At 40.0% G+C, this 23,125-nt stretch overlaps 2 protein-coding genes across 7 annotated transcripts in view; one reads left to right on the forward strand and one right to left on the reverse strand.

The window, feature by feature from the left end:
• The window catches only part of FYB2 (FYN binding protein 2), a 128,216-nt gene that overhangs the window by 89,688 nt on the left and 15,403 nt on the right, over positions 1 to 23,125 (forward strand). Inside the window, exons 10-15 of the mRNA XM_081487014.1 lie at positions 1,343 to 1,442; positions 3,147 to 3,306; positions 9,466 to 9,577; positions 18,906 to 19,004; positions 21,545 to 21,573; positions 22,986 to 23,046. Of these exons, the coding sequence (XP_081343140.1) occupies positions 1,343 to 1,442; positions 3,147 to 3,306; positions 9,466 to 9,577; positions 18,906 to 19,004; positions 21,545 to 21,573; positions 22,986 to 23,046 (561 nt within the window). The remainder of the gene's footprint in view (positions 1 to 1,342; positions 1,443 to 3,146; positions 3,307 to 9,465; positions 9,578 to 18,905; positions 19,005 to 21,544; positions 21,574 to 22,985; positions 23,047 to 23,125) is intronic.
• The window catches only part of PRKAA2 (protein kinase AMP-activated catalytic subunit alpha 2), a 199,381-nt gene that overhangs the window by 86,412 nt on the left and 89,844 nt on the right, over positions 1 to 23,125 (reverse strand). The gene's annotated exons all lie outside the window — the stretch shown is intronic.

Below are 23,125 nucleotides of genomic sequence, written 5' to 3' on the forward strand. Positions count from 1 at the left end.
GGGTAATTCTAACTCAGCAGATGCTGTGATGAAGAAAAGGACACTGACAGTTATGAGAGCCAATTACCTGCTGTAAGCAGTGTTAGGCTTTCAACATCTTTATCACATTTCACTTTCATGGCAACTGTGGAGACTAGCATTGTGACTTTTCATTTACAGATGGAAACATTTGACTTTTAGAAAGATTCATCTTAGGTTATTAGAGGCAGAATAGGGGCTGGATCCCAGCCTTCCCTACACAGCCCCTGTTCTAGAACTAGTGGCCTTAATGATGGATAAGAGTCACCAGTCATTGGATGAATGAAACTCTGTAAAATTCTTCCCATTGTCACAGAATATTTCTCCTGGTGTTTCTCCTTCCTGCATGACCACCTCTTCTGCTTTTCTTTGAGGGCTCTCTCTGTCTCTGCCTTCCATGTAAAAGTGGTTATAGAACTATCTACTTCACTCTGTTGCCAGAAACAGACATTCATATCTGGATGCTGAGGGTCCTCAGTGTTCTGTCCCGGGTCCTCAGCTTGTTGACTAGACTCTTCACCTTGACTCCTCTCCTCTACTCCTCTGCTGCAGCTACTGTCAGTATATAGGTGTGTGGTAGTCATGCCTTTCATGAGGGAATACTAGCTGGAAGACTGCTACTGCGGATTACAAAGCATTAGTGCTGGGGGTACACACATGAATTAACAGAGCTCTGATTTTTAGTTAGTGTCAAGGAAAAATGAAAGAGCCAGAAGCACATCTGTAGACTGTACATTTTAATATAAAATAGAGGGATAAAAGAGAATCAGGCAACGCTTGCTTGTGAAAATCAGGCAGCAATTCTCAGAGGGGAGCTGATTTAGACAGACTGGAAAGGGTTCTCTGTTTCTCAGCAGTGTAAGATGTGGAAGGCATGACTGAAAAAGGAACTAGCAAATATGAAGGAAGAGTTGCTCAAAATAGGATGGACAGTTTGGGGAATTAGAGTGTAGATTAGCGTAAACATGGAGACGAAGCAGAGAGGATGGAGTTGGAAAGAAGGGTGGGGGCCAAATCACAGTGGGGCTGATATTTTATCCATCAGCCAATGGGAAGTTAGATTTTAAGCAGGAATTCATTCCGGCATTGATTGGAACAGCCAGAAACTCGGGGAAATTTTCTATGGTTGACTTGATCCTGGTCCTCTCATCTTTAAAGAAGAGGAAAAGGAGGAGAAAGGGAAGGAGAAGGGGGGGAGGGGAAGAGGAGGGTTCAGCTCTGTTTAAATTCATTTCCCTCATTCATTTCATTTAGGATTGAGGGGTACACTATCATCAAAACTCTCTCATCTTCACTTTTTCCCTGGTATCTCTTCACATTTCAGACCCCAACACGAAGATGAAGATAAACAAATGAAGGAAGAAGAACCATACCAATTGAAACTTCAAAACGCAGAAGAGCTACACTTAGACCGTCTTTTCAAGGTATTTATATTCTAGGGTTCCAGATCAAACAGTCCAGGTTAGCCATATAATAGGCTCAGTTCATGGAGTGACTTTTTAGAGGCTGAGCCATGCAACTCTCCAGAAAGACAGAAGATGGAGTGGGTGTTGGGTGTCTCATGAAAGAAATTGACAGGACAAGAACACTGAACTCTAGCCTCCGATTTCTTACTTATTAGCTGTGAAGCAGGTCTCATAAACTGGGCTGAGATTAGTATGAGTTCAGCGAGACACCCGGAGGGCAAATTCAAAGAGACAACTCGGGTGCCCACCCTGTCTTTGTGGAGCCTGATGGCAGGGCCTCCTGAAGTTCTGTGCTCTGAGGCTCTGCTTAAGAGGGACTTAATCTCTGAGCTTAGGCATCTCATGTAAAAAATAAGAATAAATAACCCCTATCCAATTACCATCCCCACTCCCATCCTAATTGTCTTATTTTTGATACTGAAATAATGTAGATGAAGGTACTTTGTAAGCTACCATGAAAATGAAGTATATTGTTGTTAATTAACTGATCAGTTAACACTGTTTATTGATATGAAACACTGTATATGTGTATATCCACATCCAGTGGACACGATCTCCTTCAAAACAGTCAGAGGCTTAAACAGTAGATACCAGCGGGGCTATTACCAGGGTTTGAAACATCTGGGGTGCCTGTTTGAGATGCGCCTATCACATCATGTCAGATTGTTCCAGTCCCATGGGCAGGGCTTGGGTAAATCAGACATCTTGGTGGTGGTATGGGCCTGAACTGAGGTGTAGGCCCAGAGGCCCAGCTGGAATAGATTCAGTGTTTACAGAATATAAAAAAGCAGCATAATTCAGAGAAGTCATTAATAATGAAAGATAGGGCCCAGAGACAGGGGAGTGGCATGATGTGTTAAGATACATGGTGAGACCAGAGATCAGGAAGGGGTTCATCAGGAACGTTTCATGATGAGAAAGGCAGCAGAGGAGCATGATTAAGGATGTGTGCATGCTCCGTCGGTCAGTTGTATCCGACTCTGCGCAACCCTATGGGCTGTAGCCCGTCAGGCTCTTCTGTCCATGGGATCCTCCAGGCAAGAATACTATAGTGGGTTGCCATGTCCTCCTCTAGGGAATCTTTCTGACTCAGGTATTGAACCCACATCTCCTGCAGCTTCTGCATTGCAGGTAGAATCTTGACCACTGAGCCACCAGGGAAATCTGATATGATTGAGGATACTGACCATGAAAGAGCAAAAGCATGGATGTGCCCTTTTTCAGTGTATCCCTGGTAGCGAAGAGCACAGGGCTCTGGGATCCAGTCCTCCTGGGCAGATGACTAGCTGTGAGACCAGAGGCCAGTTATTTAACCTTTCTAAATCCTTTATCAAGATAAATCATGGTATTTTTTGAATGAGATGTCATGAAGATCAAGTCAGATAAGATATATCAAGAGCCTATTTCATGGTCAGCCTGCCATTATAGTCTGATTGCATCCTGTGGGCCTGCCTCCAAGCCAGACATCCGATGGCTATTCAGAGGGAAACAAAAGACATTGTATGTGCCCTTGTGAAACTTAAGAGAAATGAGACTGTGTTAAATAAAACAACAAACAATGGCTAGCTGGGAGGAATGAATGGATACAGAACAGCATTAGTAAGCGAAAAACCAGTAGTTAAGTCAAAACAGTGCAGGACTGTCCTTGTTGCATGTGTTTAGGTGGGTATCTATGAAGAGACACCTGGGAAAACCCAGATGGCAGAAGACCACAGAGGTGGGAGAACCATGCCGGCCAGAAAGCAGGATGCTGCAATGGACATCATCAAGGTGGAGGCTTGCCCTGAGGACTTCCAGCCGGCCAAGCACTCCATAGGCTACTGTGAGTTTCATTTTTCTCTGGCTCTTTTTGCCATTACTGAATTATTTTAAAGCTGTGTGTGACCAAGATTTAATTGATTTTATAAATATTCACCTAGCATCTATTATACATCAAGTCACTTGCCTGGGTGAGGCAGCTGCACTAGATTTGGAGGTAGAAGGCCCAAGTTCAAATCAAGACTCTTATACTTATTAGCTGTGTAACATAATCCTTCATATTCCTCAATTTCTTCATCTATAAAAAGGGATCATAATATAGATCTCACTGGGGTTTGGCGCAGACCAAATCTGACGGTATGTTGCATAATAGGTACACAGTTGAATGTTTACTCATTTCTTCTTATATCTCCCGGAACCCGTTGTTTTTTGTAGACCCAAGACACTGACATATTGATGACATAGTATGATACTATTATTTGACTTTATTCAGGTTGAATTTTATCTTCATGTGAGTCAAAACTGTTGATTGCAAGTAACTGTAATAAAATCATACTGTGTTAAGCAAAAGAGAAGGAGGCTCACCTAGCAGAAGGTCTGGACATGGCTGGACTCAGGGACACAAACAGTATCCCAGGGACTCAGTATTACTTTTTTTTGCTCCTGGCTTTGTCCCCCTCCCTCTTGGCTCCATCTTCAAGCAAACTCTACCCTTGTGGAGACAAGTTGGCACCTGGCAGGGGCAGACTTACACACTATCTATCCTCTTAGGAACCCCAACAGAAAGCTGGCAATGGTTATCCTCTCAACAGTTTTAAGAAAAGGCCCAGATTTGAGTCTTACTGGCTTGATTGTTTCACATGCCAAGCTCGACCCAATCATCATGAATGTGGGATAGGATGCTCTGACTGACCCAGGCCTATGTCATAAATTCACATCTGGAGCTGGAGGTAGAATTAGTTCTACAGTATCATTTCAGATTGAAGGATTTCCCAAGTTAAGAGCTGTTATCATGGGGTAAAAAGCAGACACTGGATAGACAAAACAGATGTCTACTCTAGTCCAATAAGCCACAGCAAACCACTGACATGTCATAACATGTTAGAATCAAAGTTATGAAAATATATTACAATCAAAAGATTGACTCAGACCCTATAAAATCTGCCTCTAGGCTAGTTGGCTGCATCCCTGCCATGCAGCTCCTTCCCTACACACTGTTTATTCTAAGTTAACTGACTGTCATGTGCTTAAGTGCCCCATCACTTTGCCTGAACTCTTTCCTATGTCTGAAATGCCTTTCTGCCCACCCTCTACCTGCTGATGTCTTAGCCATCTTACAGGATCTGTCTCCAAAGTCAGTTCTTCTGAGGCCCTCCTTACCTTCCTTACATCTATACTCCACTTTCCCACTCTCCAGGGACCATAATTGTTCACTCCTCTCTGTTTCCAGGACACCAAAACAGCAATGGAATGACCAGTTTTCCATATTAGGTTTTCGTTCTTCAGTCGTTAAGTCGTGTCTGACTCTTTGTGACCCTGTGGATTGCAGCAGCCAGCCTTCCCTGTCCTTCACTATCTCCCAGAGTTTGCTCAAACTTGCATCCATTGAGTCAGTGATGCCATTGAACTATCTCATCCTCTGTCATCCCCTTCCCCTCCTCCCCTCAATCTTTCCCAGCATCAGGGTCTTTTCCAGTGAATCATCTTTTTTGCAAGGTGGCCAAAGTAGTGGAACTTCAGCATCAGTTCTTTCAATGAATATTTAGGGTTGATTTCCTTTAGGACTGACTGGTTTGATATTGCTTTCCAAGGGACTCTCAAGAGTCTTCTCCAGCATAATTCAAAAGCATCAATTCTTCTGCATTCAGCCTTCTTTATGAGATCCAACTCTCACATCTGTACATGACTACTGGAAAAACTGTAGCTTTGCCTATACCGACCTTTGTCATAATAGTGATGTATTTGCTTTTTTTTTTAGATTCAAGCATTTCTGGGACCCCAAAACCACTATGTATTAATCCTACAACCCTGGGAAGTTACTTACTTTTATGTACACATGGGGACAGTACTATTTATTTCCCAGGGCTCTTTGTCAGTGCATATAAAGTATCCGGTTCATTGCTAAATAACTGTCAGTTCTCTTTGCTCATTTGCTTTTCTAAAACAATTACAGCATGCTTTACTTTACAACTCATGATGTACACGCTTGTTTCCCATGGTTCACTGTGAACACCTTGGGGTCAGAGACCATTTGACATTTTTCTCTGTATCTCTGCAACCAATAAAACTTTGTTAAAGGAGAGAATAAAATAATAAATCAGACTTCAGAGAGAGAATATGGTAGACTTGACAATGATTCTTCTGACTAAAACAACTAAAGTGAAGAAGAAAATTGGAGGGGGGGGAACAATTCATTAAAGCATCACAGAATTGACTTAAAAGGAAGTATCCACATGCCTGCAGCAACCAGGAACCCTGAGAAATGAGTGAGCACCAAAGCTGCTCTTGCCCTGAGGGCTTTCACTGAGCTCTGAATCCTTTGTTCTCCTGTTTTGACTGCATGGTGTGCAGAGGACAGGAGCTGTCTCCCAGGGCCTGCCCAAAGTGTGTGCATAATAGGAGGGTGCATGTGTGCATACCCAGTCATATCTGACTCTTTTGTGACCCCATGGACTGCAGCTCCCCAGGCTGCTCTGTCCATGGGATTCTCCAGGCAAGAATGCTGGAGTGGGTTGCCTTTTCCTCCTTCAGGGGATCTTCCTGACCCAGGGATCAAACCTGTGTCTCCTGCACTGGCAGGTGGATTCTTTAACACTGAGCCACCAGGGAAGCCCATACGATAGGGGATTCCTGTATAAAGTTGGGACCTCAAAGAATTATGTCCACACAGAATGGATAGCACTATGCCTGTTGTTAACAATACTATATTATGTACTTCTAAATTTACAAGAGTAGACCTCAAGTGCTCTTAAACCATAAAAAAAATTTTAAAAATTAAGAAATAGGACAAATAAAGACATTTCTAATGAGATAAATGACACATGAGAAAGCACAGAGGCAGTACTGAATCAATAACCATGTCTTTAGATGAAAAATGGATAGACTAATTTGGACTATAAAAAAAAATGGAAGGGCAGAAAGGGAGGAGAACAAGCTGAAGTAAATAAGAGTTAAAGGAGAGGCCTAAACATGGGGCTGAAAGCCCTTTTCAAGCAATTATGTATTGTCCTTGAAGAGTCACTACAGATTTCGGGATTACACTATGTTGAAAACAGTCTGAAGAAAATTCTTCTGAGTAATCTGTACATACTGCTAAAGCACAAAGGGCGTCTGTAATAAACTTGTGCTAAACCCCCTGAATAGTTCTCTGCAGTACTTGTGATGAGGAGCACAAAATGCTTAGTCAGGGAAAGTGGGCATGAACACAGAGAGGAAAGTTTTGAGGAAAAAAAAAATACAGTTGTTTTTCTAACTCCTTCTATACAAATAGGTCTCTTTCAGAAAAAAATGAACAAAATAAAAGAACTCCTTCCTTCCATTAAAAAAAAATTAAAGACAAACCCCAGGGAGCAGAAGGAAATTTGCTCATTTGTTCCTGGTGCTGCGTGAAGGAAAAAAAACATCTGTTACCATAGCTGATCCTCATACTCACTTTGGGAAAATTCATTGAGCTCTACTCATGATTTGTGCCCTTTCCTGTCCGTCACACTGTAATGTTACTAATTGTCAAAAGACAGACATAGAATGTGAACTTTCCAAACAAACAAGAAAAAGAGAATGAAGAAAAAGAGAAGAAACCTCAGTCAGTCAAACACAAGGAAAATGAGGGAAAAACAGAACAAATAAAATGTATGTAATAAAACACTAAATATATATTTCAAAATATCAGTAAACACTATAAGACTAAAACTCTCTAATTAGAGGGCATATGCTTTCAAATCATTCAATATTAAAAATATTTAAGGGCCTTTTATGTCCCCAGAATTATTCTAGGTGTTGGGGGTATAGCAGTAAACAAAACAGACAAAAATTATGCATTCTGATCAGAGGAGACAGAGGATAAATATATAAACAATAAAATATTCACTATGTGGAATTTAAATAAATATAGAAAAAATAAAAGCAAAAAAAGAATTAGGGAAGTAGGTAGAGGAAGTGGATGCTGTATTTTTAAAGGGCTGACAGATGACCTCAAAGACACAAAGTAGATGAAGAACAGAGCCATATCTATCCAGTATGTTCTAGGGAGATGGGGGAAGGAATGCAGCTATCCCGGGGCAGGAGCCTATTAGATGTGCTGGTAGAATAGCAAGGAGGCTGGTGTGGCTGGAGCAGTGATGAAGGAGACTGTGGTAGGAGATGAGGTCAGAGATATAACAAGGGACCAGGGGCTTTTGTAGACCATTGGAAGAACATTGGCATTTATTCTAAGTACTATTTAGAAAAAACAAAACAAAAACAGTGAAAGGTTTTGAGCACAAGAACAGAAATGATCTGACTTGTATTTTAAAGAATCATCTTGGCTGCTGTCTTGAAAGAAGAATGTAGAGGAAGAACCTGGGACCTGTTACGAGTTTGTTGCAATAATTTAAATGAGAGACAATGGTAGCTTGGAGGAGGGTACCATGGTTGAGTTGAGATGTGTATTTTTGGATTAAGGATATAATGTGAAAGTCAAGCTGATGGATGGCTGTGATTGGAGGTGGGGTATAATACAGGAGTCAAGAATGTCTTCAGGTTTTGGACCTGAGCAACTAGAAAGGTGGGTTGCCACTCATCATTGAGATGAGGCTGACTTCAGGAAGAGCACATTTGCAGAAAGTAAAGAGTTTGGTTTGGAATGTAATATGTTGAGACAACCAAATGGAAGCAGTGTGAAGGCTGACGATGTATCTAGAACTCATGAGAGAGATGTCTAGGTTAGAGATGTAAATTTGGGAGTTGTCTATGTTTTTAAGTTGTCTATGTTTTTTTAAGGCTTCCCTGGTGGCTCAGACGGTAAAGCATCTGCCTGCAGTGCGGGAGACCTTGGTTCGATCCCTGGGTCGGGAAGATCCCCTGGAGAAGGAAATGGCAACCCACTCCAGTACTCTTGCCTGGAAAATGCCATGGACAGAGGAGCCTGGTAGGCTACAGTCCATGGGGTTGCAAAGAGTTGGACATGACTGAGCAACTTCACTTTCTTCTTTATGTTTTTAAAATGAAGCCATAAAATTTTGCTTCAGCCAAAAGGAAAGATTAAGAAAGAAAAAAAAATATCCTGAAATAAAAGCATCTTTGCTTATAAAATAAAAAGTTAAAAACATAAATGGTATTCTTCATTTTAAAAAAATATTTGTGCTAGAGAAACTTACTGATAACTCTGTAAGGAAAAGCAGGGCCTTTGTGCCTCTGGGAGCTGACATTCATTGAGATGGTTTGGGGCTGATGTGCTAATTGACTTCTTATCAGAAGATAAAATCTTGTTGTCTGGTGCTTTTAATTAATAGCCAAAGTCAATGTGCCTGTTGTTATTTATCAGATATATTACTACTTATTTCTGATTAATAGTTCATATCTGAAAATGGTTCTGAATCACCAATGCTCTAAATATTAACCTATGCCAACTGATAAAAAGGTGGCAGTTTTATGGCTATGACAAGTTTATAGCCCTGTGAAATAAACCAGCTTCTGCAGTTAACAGGCTAGCTACTTGTGCAAACAATCCCTAGACATTTTTCAACCTGGCATACTATCTCGCTGATGCTATCATTAATGAATAATAAATGTTGGCGTGTACTCCATCAACCTAAGAAATTTTACTTTAAGGAAGAAAAATGCTACAAAACTGGATAAAGGCATCTAAATGTAGGAAGAGAAACCCCAGGGGCTGTACCTTGGCAAACTTCAACATTTGAGGTTAGGGGTTAGAAGAAGAACGCTCCAAGAAGAAGGAGGGGTCACTGGCTTACTGGGTAATTAGCACCCTTCATAAAGATGTATTAACCCTTGCCACAGTCATCTAAGAGTAGGGGTTACCATCATTATCCCAACTTGAGAGAACCATAACTGAGGCTCAGTAAGGTGAAGTGGTTTGCCACAGGATCATCCAAACCAAAGTTATAATCCAGTGTTAGCATATTTAATCTATTTCTATTGCCTTTTTCTATTCTTGATGTACATGAATGCATTTATGAGAGTGGTTGATGAAATATTCTCAGGGGGTTCTCTGTTTTCCTTGCAGGTGGTTATGTGAAGGCCTTAGAGATGACTAAAGAAACCGAAGGCCAAGGAGCCATTACGCCAAATTCCATTTCAGAGAACTATGATGATGTTGAGTGCTCTGGGAGTAAGAGGTAAGCATTTCAGCCCTGCAGTGAGATGAATGTGCTGAGACTTTAATACATGGACTTCTCTGGTGGTCAAGTGGATAAGACTCCATGCTTCCAATGCAGGGGGCATGGGTTTGATTCCTGGTCAGGGAACTAAGATCACGAATGCTGGCACGGCCAAAACACAATAGGTCAATGGTCTTTGTATCTTTTCTCCCCATAGAGCAAAGTCAGATTTCTCTAACTCATTTATCTCACATAATGGCAAGTATAAGAAGATATTTGAAACTGTCAGTAGGAACTGCTGAGTTTCTGTGGCACTTTAGTAATAAGGTATCTTACATTTATATACTTGTATTAATGCCATTTGGGTGAAGTGATGATAAACTAATAGAGGTGGTTCAAGGGATGTGTGAATAGATGCATTTAGAATCAGGAAGATGCTGGTAATGGGTCTTTTGTTGACAAGGAAGCAACTTTGGTATGAAACTTCCTGATCTCACAATCCAAGACTGATGATAGAATGTGTTTTATTTAAAACACTTCTATGGGTTCTCAATTTTTTTAATTGAAGTATAGTTGATTCACAACATTAGTTTCAAATGTACAACACAGTAGATTCAAAATTTTTATAGATTATACTCCACTTAAAGTTATTATAAAATGCTGGTCACAGTCCCTGTGCTATACATTATATCCTTATATCTTGTATCTTATTTATTTTATAGCTACCAGTTTGTATACCTTAATGCTCTTCCAATCCTCCCCAACCTGCCACTTCCTCCCCTCTTCTTCCCTCTGGTAACTACTGTTATTGCTGTTCGGTCACTATGTTGTGTCCAACTCTTTGCAACACCGTGGACTGCAGCACATCAGGCTTACCTGTCTTTCACTATATCCCAGAGTTTGTCCATTGAGTTAGTGATGCCATCTAACCATCTCATCCTCTGTCACCCCCTTCTTCTCCTGCCTTCACTCTTTCCCAGCATCAGGGTCTTTCCCAGTGAGTCAACTCTTTGCATCAGGTGGCCCAAGTACTGGAGCTTCAGCATCATTCCTTCCAATGAAAATTCAAGGTTGATTTCCTTTAGGATTGACTGGTTTGATCTCCTTGTTGTCCAAGGGACTCTCAAGAGTCTTCTCCAACACCACGATTTGAAACCATCAATTCTTTGGCATTCAGCCTTCTTTATGGTTCAACTCTCACATCCATACATAACTACTGGAAAATCATAGTTTTGACTGTACTGACCTTTGTCAGCAAAGTGATGTCTCTGCTTTTTAATATGCTGTCTAGGTTTGTCATAACTTTTCTTCCAAGGAGTAAGTGTCTTTTAATAATTCCATGGCACAGTTACCATCCTCAGTGATTCTCCAGCACAAGAAAAGAAAACTGCCACTGTTTCCACTTTTCCCCATCTGTTTGCCATCAAGTGATGGTTCAGTTCAGTTCAGTTCAGTCGCTCAGTCGTGTCCGACTCTTTGCAACCCCATGAATCGCAGCACGCCAGGCCTCCCTGTCCATCACCAATCTCCCGGAGTTTACCCAAACTCATGTCCATCGAGTCGGTGATGCCATCCAGCCATCTCATCCTCTGTCGTCCCCTTCTCCTCCTGCCCCCAATCCTTCCCAGCATCATGGTCTTTTCCAATGAGTCAACTCTTCACATAAGGAGGCCAAAGTATTGGAATTTCACCTTCAACATCAGTCCTTCCAATGAACACCCAGGACTGATCTCCTTTAGGATGGACTGGTTGTATCTCCTTGCAGTCCAAGGGACTCTCAAGAGTCTTCTCCAATACCACAGTTCAAAAGCATCAATTCCTTGGCACTCAGCTTTCTTCACAGTCCAACTCTCACATCCATACATGACTACTGGAAAAACCATAGCCTTGACTAGACGGACCTTTGTTGGCAAAGTAATGTCTCTGCTTTTTAATATGCTATCTAGGTTGGTCATAACTTTCCTTCCAAGGAGTAAGCGTCTTTTAATTTCATGGCTGCAGTCATCATCTGCAGTGATTTTGGAAGCCCCCCAAAATAAAGTCGGACACTGTTTCCACTGTTTTCCCATCTATTTGCCATGAAGTGATGGGACCAGATGCCATGATCTTTATTTTCTGAATGTTGAGTTTGAAGCCAACTTTTTCACTCTCCTCTTTCACTTTCATCAAGAGGCTTTTTAGTTCTTCTTTAATTTCTGTCATAAGGGTGGTGTCATCTGCATATCTGAGGTTATTGATATCTCTCCCAGCATTCTTGATTCCAACTTGTGCTTCTTCCAGCCCAGCGTTTCTCATGATGTACTCTGCATATAAGTTAAATAAGGAGGGTGACAATATACAGCCTTGACGTACTCCTTTTCCTATTTGGAACCAGTCTGTTGTTCCATGTCCAGTTCTAACTGTTGCTTCCTGACCTGCATACAGATTTCTCAAGAGGCAGGTCAGGTGGCCTGGTATTCCCATCTCCTTCAGAATTTTCCAGTTTAGTGTGATCCACACAGTCAAAGGCTTTGGCGTAGTCAATAAAGCAGAAGTAGATGTTTTCTGGAACTCTCTTGCTTTTTCGATGAGCCAGTAGATGTTGGCAATTTGATCTCTGGTTCCTCTGCCTTTTCTATAATTTTAGTTTTTTGAATGTTGAGTTTAAGTCAGCTTTTTCTCTCTCCTCTTTCAACCTTCACCAAGAGGCTCTTTAGTTTCTCTTCACTTTCTGCCTTTAGGGTAGTATCATCTGCATACCTGACTTTGTTAATATTTCTCCAAGCAATCTTGATTCCAGCTTGTGATTCATCCAGCCCAGCATTTCACATGGTGTACTCAGCACAGAAGTTAGATAAGCTGGGTGACAATATACAGCCTTGATGTACTCCTGTCCCATTTTTGAACCAGTCTGTTGTTCCATGTCCAGTTCTAACTGTTGCTTCTTGACCTGCATGCAAGTTTCTCAGGAAGCATGTAAAGTGGTCTGGTATTCCCATCTCTTTAAGATTTTCCCACAGTTTGTTGTGATCCACACAATCAAAGGCTTTAACATAGTCAATGAAGCAAAAGTAGATATTTTTCTGAAGTTCTCTTTTTCTATAATCCAACAACATTGGCAATTTGAACTCTGGTTCCCCTGCCTTTTCTAAATCCAGTTTGAACATCTGGAAGTTCTCAGTTCACGTACTGTTTAAACCTAGCTAGAAATGTATTGAGCATGACCTGGCTAGCATGTGAAATAAGCACAATTGTGTGGTAGTTTGAACATTCTTTGGGATTGCCCTTCTTTGGGATTGGAATAAAAACTGACCTTTTCCAGTCTTGTAGCCACTTCTGAGTTCCAAATTTGCTGGCATATTGAGAGCAGCACTTTCACAGCTCATCTTTTAGGATTTGAAATACCTCAGCTGGAATTCTATCATGTCTGCTAGCTTTGTTCATAGTAATGCTTCCTAAGGTCCACTTGACTTCACATTCCTGAATGTTTGGTTCTAGGTGATTGACCACATCATCATGGTTATCCAGGTCATTAAGAACTTTTTTGTACAGTTCTTCTGTGTATTCCTGCACCTCTTCTCCTATTAAGTCCTTGATATTTCTGTCCTTTATTGTGCCCATCTTTGCATGAAATGTTCCCTTGGTATATAATTTTCCTGAAGAGATTTCTAGTCTTTCCCATTCTATTGTTTTCCCCTATATCTTTGCATTCTTCACTTAAGAAGGCTTTCTTATCTCTCCTTGCTGTTTTTGGAACTCTGAATTCAGTTGGGTATATCCTTCCCTTTCTTCTTTGCCTTTCTCTTCTCTTCTTTTCTCAGCTATTTGTAAGGCCTCCTCAGGCAACCATTTTGCCTTGTTTCAGTTCTTTTTCCTTGGAATGGTTTTGGTCACCACTTCCTATACAAAATTATGAACCTCCATCCATATTTCTTCAGGTACTCTATCAGATCTAATCCCTTGAATCTATTTATCACTTTCATTGTATAATCATAAGGGATTTGATTTAGATCATACCTGAATGGTCTAGTGGTTTTCCCTACTTTCTTCAATTTAAGCCTGAATTTTGCAATAAGGAGTTCGTGATCTGAGCCACAATCAGCTCCAGGTCTTGTTTTTGCTGACTATATAGAACATCTCCATCTTCAGCTGCAGAGAATATAATCAATCTGATTTCAGTATTCACTATCTGGTGATGTCCATGTGTAGAGTCATCACTTGTGTTGTTGGAAGAGGGTGTTTGCTATGACCAGTTCATTCTTTTGGCAAAACTCTGTTAGCCTTTGCCCTGCTTCAGTTTGTACTCCAAGATCAAAGTTGAATGTTACTCCAGGCATCTCTTGACTTTCTACTTTTGCATTCCAATCCTCTATGATGAAAAGGACATCTTTTTTGGGTATTAATTCTAGAAGTCTTGTAGGTCTTCATAGAACCATTCAACTTCAGCTTTTCAGCATCAGTGGTTGGGGCATAGACTTGGATTACTGTGATGTTGAATGGTTTGCCTTGGAAATGAACTGAGATCATTTTGTCATTTTTGAGAATGCATGCAAGTAATGCATTTTGAACTCTTTTTGTTGACTATGAGGGGTACTCCATTTCTTCTCAAGAATTCTTGCCCACAGTAGTAGATATAATGGTCATCTGAATTAAATTCACCCATTTCCATCCATTTTAGTTCACTGATTCCTAAAATAGCAATGTTCAGTCTTGCCATATCCTATTTGACCACATCCAATTTACCTTGATTCATGGACCTAACATTCCAGGTTCCTATGCAAATTGTTCTTCACAGCATTGGACTTTACTTTCACCACCAGATACATCCACAACTGAGCATCATTTCTACTTTGGCTCAGCCTCTTCATTCTTTCTGGAGCTATTTCTCCACTATTTCCCGGTAGCATATTTGGACACCTACCGACCTGGGGGACTCATCTACTGTCATATCTTTTTGCTTTTTCATGCTGTTCGTGGGGGTTCTCAAGGCAAGAATACTGGTTTGCATTCCCTTCTCCAGTTGACCACATTTTGTCAGAACTCTCCACCATGATCTGTCTGTCTTGGGTGGCCCTGAATGGCATGTCTCATAGTTTCATTGAGTTACACAAGGTTGTGATCCATATGATTGTTTTGGTTAGTTTTCTGTGATTGTGGTTTTTTCTCTGGAGGCCATGGGATTATAGTTCTTCTTCCGTCTGCCCTCTGATGGATAAGAGGCTTGTGCAAGCTTCCTGATGGTAGGGACAGGCTATTGGGGAAACTGGGTCTTGCTCAGGTGGGTAGGGCCATGTTCAGTAAATCTTTAATACAGTTTTCTGCTGAGGGATGGGGCTGTGCTCCTTCCCTGTTAGTTGTTTGGCCTGAGGTGACTCAGTCCTGGGAGTCTGAAATCTCTATGTTAGAGCTAGAGGTTCTGTGGCAGGAATAATGGCGACCTCCTCCAAGAGGACTTATGCCAACATGCCATGCCTCCAAGTACTGCTGCTGCCCCTGACCCCATCGCAGGTCATGCCTCTGCAGGAGACCCCCAAACACTCACAGGCAGGTCTGGCTCAGTCTCTTATGGGGCACTGCTCTTTTCCCTTGGGTCCTGGTGCACACAAGATTTTGTTTGTGCCCTCCAAGAGTCCATTTCCCCCAATCCTGTGGAAGTTCTATAATCAAATCCTGCTGACCTTCAGATTCCCTGGGGATTTCCAGTCCCTTTGCCAGATCCCCAGGTCGGAGAGTCTGATGTGGTGCCTAGAACTTTCAACAGTAAGAGAACTTCTTTGTTATAATTGTTCTCCAGTTTGTGGGTCACCCATCCAGCAGCTCTATGGTAGGGCTAAATTGTGACCTCCTCCAAGAGAATTTATGCCACATGTCGTGCCTCCCAGGACTGCTGCTGCCAGTGCCCCTGTCCCTGTGACAGGCCATTGCTGACTCACACCTCTACAGGAGACCCTCAAACACTTACAGGCAGGTTGGTAACCATTGGTTCTCTGTATCTGTAAGTCTGTTTCATTCTTTTACTTATTTTTTATTTCAGAGATTCTACATATAAGTGAAAACATACAGTATTTGTGTTTCTCTGTATGTTTAAGCATAATATTCTCCAAGTTCATCCATGTTGCTGAAAATGGCAAAATTTCATTCCTTTTTATGGCTTAGTATTCTTACGTGTATGTGTGTACACTACATCTTCTTTATCCATTCACCTGTTTATGGATACTAAGGTTGCTTCCATATGTTGGCCATTGTAAATAATGTTGCTGTGAATATTAGGGTCCGTATATCTTTTTGAATTAGGTTTCTTCATCTTCTTCAGATATATACCCAAGAGTGGAACTGCTGGATTATACAACAGTTTTAATTTTAATCTTTTGGGGAAACTCCATACTGTTTTCCATAGTAGTGGTAGCAATTTACATTCCCACCAACAGTGTTGAGGGTTCCTTTTCCTCACATTCTCACCAGCATCTTTTGCCGTCTTTCAACAAGAGCCATTCTGACTGATGTGAGGTGATATCTCACTGTGCTTTTCATTTGCATTTCCTTGATGATCAGTGATACTGAGCATCTTTTCTTGTGCCTGTTGGCTGTTTGTCTCTTTTGAAAAGATGTCTATTTAGGCCTTCTGTCCGTTTTTAATTGGGCTGTTTGTTTTTCTTTTGATATTGAGTTGTAAGTGCTTGTTATATATTTTGGATGTTAATGCCTTATCAGACATATCATTTGCAAATATCTTCTCCCATTTAGTAGGTTGTCTTTTTGTCTTGTTAAAGTTTTTCTTTGCCATGCAAAAGCTTTTAAGTTTGATTAGCTTCCATTTGTTTGTTTTTGCTTTTGTTTCCCTTGCCTGAGGAGACAGATCCAAAAATACATTGCTAAGACTTATGTCAAAGAACCTATGTTTTCTTCTAGTTTTCCCAGCACCACTTGTTGAAAAGACTGTCTTTTCTCTGTTGTATATTCTTGCCTTCTTCATCATCAATTAATGGACCATAAGTGTGTGGGTTTGTTTTTCAGCTTTCTATTCTGTTCCATTGATCTATGTGTCTGTTTTTGTGCCAGTACCATACTCTTTTGATTACTGTAGCTTTGTAGTATATTCCCAATACATTTACAATTGACCTTAACATGGTATAGAGGACTTGAGTGTTCCTATCTACTCCTCCAGCCTCTTCTCATACATGCTTAGTCTTCATCTTTGAGATGCAGTCATGGTGACCTTTTAACTTCTCTGACTGGCTAAGCTCCCACTGCAGAGTGTTTGCATATGCTACTCCATCTTCCTGGAATGTTCTTTCCTCTTCTTTGCCCCTTTAAGTGACTCTTAATATTTCTTCTGATTGCAGCTCAATCATTATTCCCTAGGGAATATTCTCCTAGGTATGTAGTCTTATAGCATTACCATTACCCTTTTTTTAATGGCACTTGTCACAGTTATTAATAATTCTATATTTATGTGATTCTTTATTAGCTGTCTTCCCCCTTAGATGATTTTATTCTTTATACTTACTATTTTTTCTGACCCATGTCATAATGCCAGGCACATGTTAAGATATTCAAACAATATCTTTTAAATAAATGAAAAGGTAATGGAGGAGGGATAATCAAATGCTGCTGTTTTTCATTTTTGTTTTGTCCTTCTTAGAATGTCAGAGATGGAGAAGCAGTCTAGAGATCATTAAACACAGTACCCTCATTTTTAAAAAAGGAAATTGAAGCATAGAGAAGTGACTCTCCTAAACTCAATGTGAATCAAGTTCTGAACTTGAAAATCCTCCATTGCCAGGGTAGATTCAAAGTGTGTCTGTGTATTTTAACCCTATGTGCTGAATTAGGTGAAAGCCATGCTATGAGGAGGAGGATTGTTCAAGATGTGTCTGGTTGTCTCCATTACTTCTCCAGCATTCAGCACAATGTCTGGTGTTTAGTAGACTGATTGTTATATGTAAAATATGCAAAGGCGGAGGGTCAAGGAAGGAATCTGTTAATAAATTAACTTTCTCTCACTAAATGAGAGCAAACTTGAAAACAGGGTAGAAGCAAATATTAATTTTTGTTTGTACATACTTTTATAGAGTTTACTTAATTTTACCACCTGCTTGTAAAAACATGTGCATATGTTGCCATAAAACTATTTCACAAACAAAAGATCAGAGTACCTAGCACCTGGTAGGTCCATAATTTTGTGTCAAATATGAATCTATATCACTGCCATTATAAATATTTTTTAATTTCAAAAGTAAATAGTAAAGAAGTGTATGAAGCTGTCTACAAAACAAAGAGCAACTACCCAAATATAGGGCAAGTTTCTCTTTTTCTTGGCTTCATACCTAAGGGTATTTCCTGCTAGTCTAGGAAAACTGAAGTTTAAGAAATGACCTCCATCACTACTCACCCCATCTTTAGGGAAGATTTTCATGGAGAGTGCAGATAAGCTGTTGTAATAAAATTCTGTTATCGGTAGGGTGTTTGTAATTGTATATAATCATATCTTGTAATTTTTAAGCATGTTGCTTTTTCTTTTGAGAAAATGTCCATCTCCCCAAGTAGAAGACTTTGATATTGCATTAGGGAGTAAGTGAGAAATAAGAAATAAATAGCAATAAAATGCTTCAGGTTTTTTTCCAGGAAGAAATCAATGGTTATGATTTACTTGTGTCTTTTTATTTACCTGTGTCTTTTCAAGCTAATGAGGCTATCTCTGGGATTGGGGCTTAATTTAATATGTAATAATTCAGTGTTATCAATATTTGCTCAAATGGGGATTATTAATCAAATTCAGTTATTAGGGGCACATTGTGGGAAGAAAATAGCAGCAGTCAAAATCAGGAAGTTTGAAGGTTGAAAGGAAAATAGGGCATTTATGTTGGGTGGGATGATGTGGGTGTATTATCCACTTTCCCTAACATTTCACCCACCCCTGAAAATCAGGGCATATTTGGAAAAATTTTAATCATCAAGCAGGCAGTCAGTGTAGCATCACTGTTATATTATCATCCCATAAGTTAAAGATCAGTGATATGAATCTCAGGAGCCAGGAATTTCACTAATGTATGGGTCCCTGAGTCATGGTCTCTAAAAGGAAGACTTTGCTCCATAAACTCTGTAAAATAAAGACCATTTGGAGTAGGTGAAAGCTTGTATTGAAATATAGTAATTTCCTTCATAGCTGGTATGTGCTAATTCCCATTAGCATCTATAAAAAAGAAGAACATAGGGGTTGACAAGGCATTTTCCTGCTCTTCCTTGAGTGGGTGTGTTTTATTAATAGCAATGAGACTGAAGTCTCTGATCTTTTTTACTACAGCAGCTTCCCATCCCCAGTACTCTCTCAAACAGTGTGTTATTTATATTCTCTGATTCCTCTTAGTTCAGACGGAAAAGCATCACTTAAAAGACTGCAGAGGTTCTTCAAGAAAGAAAAGGATGGACTTAAAGTGAAGAAAATCAATTCAAAAGAAAATATAAGGTAAAAAGTCCCTTTTTATTTCTCTTTCTAGGAGAGGATTAGCAGTGCCAGCCTGGTAGTTACACAGCTGATGGTCTCCATCCTGTTCTTCTAGTGAAGGGGGTACCAGGAGCTAAAACCAAAGCCCTGGTTATCACCTACCTCCTCCTTGCCAGTATTTGAGTGACTCACACACACACACATGCTAGTGAGAAAGTGACAATGTCCTTTTTGAAAAAATTGATAAGGGAAGATTGTGAACAAAGGAAGAGGGAAGGTCTTAAAAAGTCCAGGAAAGGAACTTCCTCATCATCCTTGGCATATATATTCCTATTGTTACTACTGAGCATTACGTTATTAATTACATTCTTTTATGCTTTCTCAGTCCTACAGGCTCCAGCAGTTTTTGTCTACACTCCATATTCTAATTTGCCTCTCTTGAGAGAGGTAGTGTGTGGAGAAGGAAGATGAACTTTTCAGCTGGATGGTCCATGTATCTCAGTCTTAGCTCTGGAAGGGACCCTCCAAGTTCACCCTAGCTAATTACCAATGGGAATTGCTGCTGCTGCTGCTGCTAAGTCGCTTCAGTCGTGTCCGACTCTTAGCGACCCCATGTACTGCAGCCTACCAGGCTCCTCCATCCATGGGATTTTCCAGGCAAGAGTACTGGAGTGGGGTGCCATTGCCTTCTCCAATGGGAATTGAGAAGGTTACAATTCATGGGTAGGAGAAAGAGACTCGATGCCTCGATTCCGGATTCTAGTTTCAGCTCTTCCATTTATTCAGTGTGCAAACATGGGCAAGTCACTTCCATTCTGCATCCATAGGGACCAAGTTTCTTTTAGCATATAATAGGAGATTGTGTGGTCTCTGAAGGCACTTCAGAGAGGGAAGGAGAGAAACATAGACATAGATCTGTATTTTATGAGGGCAGGGGATGGTAAAATAATTTGCTCCAGGTCACTACATATATTGACATGGAATTTGTTATTTATCTTGAAGTTCAATTATAAAACCTTAAAGTAACATGAATTTAAGTCTAATTGTATGTTGGATCTAGATCTACAAAGAGATTTATACGTTATATGAGGTTTACAAATTGCAGTCCTAAACATAGAAGACAGAGTCTAGTTCTAGTGGCCAGTGAGACCCTTAAAGGCATACCCTGACCTTAGCAGGTTAGAAGTTTCTGACAAGAATTATTAGCATGGTGCCTGTAGCCCCTTAAAAATTTAATCCAGGTGAGAAAGCTGATGTTTTTTACATGTGATTTCCCTTTCCTTAGAACTATTCAGTGACTGCTTATGACTTTTAGAATATCCAATCCTTTTTCATTGCAAGTAAATACGATTATGGCAGTCCCCTTCCTACTTGTCCAGCTCCGTCTTACTCAGATTTACTCTCAGCTCCACCCCATAACACACACCCTATGTGTACACCGTGGTGTTTCGTGCCTCCTTGCTTTTAACCATGACATCCATAGGTCTGAAATGCATCTGCGCTTCTCTGTCTTCCTTTGATTATCAGAGTTCTAGCCTTCTCTTAAATTTGGTCAAATATTACCCCTTCTGGGATGCATTCCATGAATCCCAAACCTGTATTACCAGTTTCTCTTCTGTGTTTCCAAAACATCCTGTGCAAATCTTGTAAGATCTATTACAAGAAATCCTTTTCCTTAACAGTCAGAGAATCTCAGGGTAAGAAGGGTCCTTATTACCTATTCCAACCCAGTACACAAGCTTCTCTGCAGCTATTCCTAAGAGGCCAAATCTCTGTATCTGCACACCTCTACAGAGATAAATTCACTACATTCAGGGGAAAATCTGCCATTTTTAGTAAAGTCTGAAAAGATTTTTTCCCCTTAAATTTTGCCAAAATTTGCCTCTTTACCTTAATTTTTCAATTATTGCCATGGAGACATACCAACATAACACAGAACTTTGTTTACCTTTTGTCCCTAGGCCTGTAGGACTGAGCTTAAATTAATTGCTTAAAACACATGAATTTTTTTTTCTATCACATCATACTTCCTTCCATGTGATCTCCTTAACTATGAGATTTGAGGAAAACTGGACAATCTACTTAGCCAAGTGTCCTCTCCTACTTGGCACATTTACCATCTTCCATTTCCCCTGGCCCGTAATTCTCCCCTTAAGTCACCTCTCTGGTTAAACCTGTACATAGTCAGGGTCCAGCGTCTCCAGAGGGTCATCTCTCTCACCTTGTGTCCCACACACTGGATATATCTGATTGGCACCCTGGAAGGTTAGAAGGGAGAAACAGGATCCTGTGGACAGAGAAGGGCTGTGGGAGACCCTGAGACTGTCCCATTAGGAAAGTGGGTAAGAATGGTCACTGGGGATAAATAAGCTCATTTACAGGAGGGGGAGAGGTGATCAGAATAAAGCTGCAGGGAAGGTTTGCTTCATATTGACATTTTTTTTCCCCAAAAGCATTCAAATCAAGAAACCTAGTCATCATTATGTTGTTTGAGATGTAGCAATGAACATTTCTGAATATGGCTTTTCCCTTAATCCTTTGTGTCTTTTGTCAATTAACAGGGCATTTTCCCTTTCGCTGCCTGATTTAGGTAAGTGACATTCTCTTATTGCTGGAACAAAGTTACTCAGCACTGACATTTTCAGTCTAAGAAAGAAGTAGTAATCCTCCCTGAATTTCACATGTAATGAAAAATTGATACATTAAAATCGAAGAAGATATTTTACATCATAGTATTACTTACTTTGGGGAAGATGGGTGCCATTTCTCAAGTGCCTCCTATAGACCAGGTGCCCCTTAATATCTAAGAAATAGATGCATTATCCTTTTGTAGGAAGACTCTTGGACTAACATCCATATTTTAGTGACCTAGGATTTGTACTCAAGTCTCTGAATACACAAAGTGTGTGCATTTTACATTTTACCACAGTCAGCTCACCCGAATTAAGACACAGTAATTTGAACATGAATACTTTCCAGTATACATACTAATTGAATCAAGGGTGAGTCACTAGAATATTGTTTGCTTTGCTATAAAAGCAATAGTGCACAAATTAGCACAGTGCCTGACATAGAGTGTGCTCACTCTCAAGTCACATTCTGTAAGCTGAATGTGTCAATGAGAGAGGGCCATGTGTTTTGTTGTTTGTCAGGTTTAGTTTATGGGCTCTAGTGATAGTGGCTACTTTGATTTTACTCTGACTTGGCAATTAGAGTGAATTTTATATTCCACAAATATGAGTTTGCTGCACTAAATAACAATTATATAAACCTGGTATAATCACATCTCCCAAAATAATCTTTGGCCTTTTTTTTTTAAAGTCTACTTAGAATAGGCATGCATTTTACCTCCATCCAAATTTATGAATAATTGAACATGAACTGTGAATAATTATGCCAGAAGGTTTCTAACTAGTTCAAGTGGTGAATCACTTGAATGTTATGGAGTTCTATGTAGAGCACCAAGGAATATGAATATCCTATATTGAAAATCTCTAATTATAATTATGTACTAAGTTAGATTCAATTTTACACAAGATTATTATAAAGAAGCAGTTGTCAATGGTTTGAAATAAAAATCACGGAAGAAAAATTAACATTAATGTCTATTAAGTTGGTGTTTTCCCCTTGAAATTCAGGCCTCTCTTTGTCCTAGCAGTATAACATCTTTGTCCAGTTCCAGGTTGATGGGAACCCAGTCTAAAATGATCCCTTCAGCAACTCATATTTTTTAGAAATCTCTATGAAATCAAATTGATATAAATATTTATGTATGTGTTTGAGATACCAGGACATCTATTTTTTAATCCTCAGTTGAATTTTTCCCAAATGGATTCTCTTTTTGTTCCTTGATCCTTTCAACCTATCTATGGTCTATGATCAGATTTTGATAAAACAGACTCAGAGATACATGTGGATAATTAAGTGTGTATAATTTGAAAAGTCAGGGATTGTATAAATCATATCAAATAACAGACTATTTTTATCCTATCTTGACCCTAGAACTTAGGTCTCAGGAAGTTATTATCTACGATGATGTGGCCACAAATGGAAAACAGCCAAAGTAAGTCAATTTACTGCATTGGTCATCTCTGCTGGTGTTTAACCCATTTCCTGATGTTTTGTTAACTATGGTCAGAATA

This window comes from Giraffa tippelskirchi, chromosome 5 (assembly GCF_054371585.1).
Source record: "Giraffa tippelskirchi isolate mGirTip1 chromosome 5, T2T-mGirTip1v1.2.pri, whole genome shotgun sequence".
NCBI classification, from domain to species: Eukaryota; Metazoa; Chordata; class Mammalia; order Artiodactyla; family Giraffidae; genus Giraffa; species Giraffa tippelskirchi.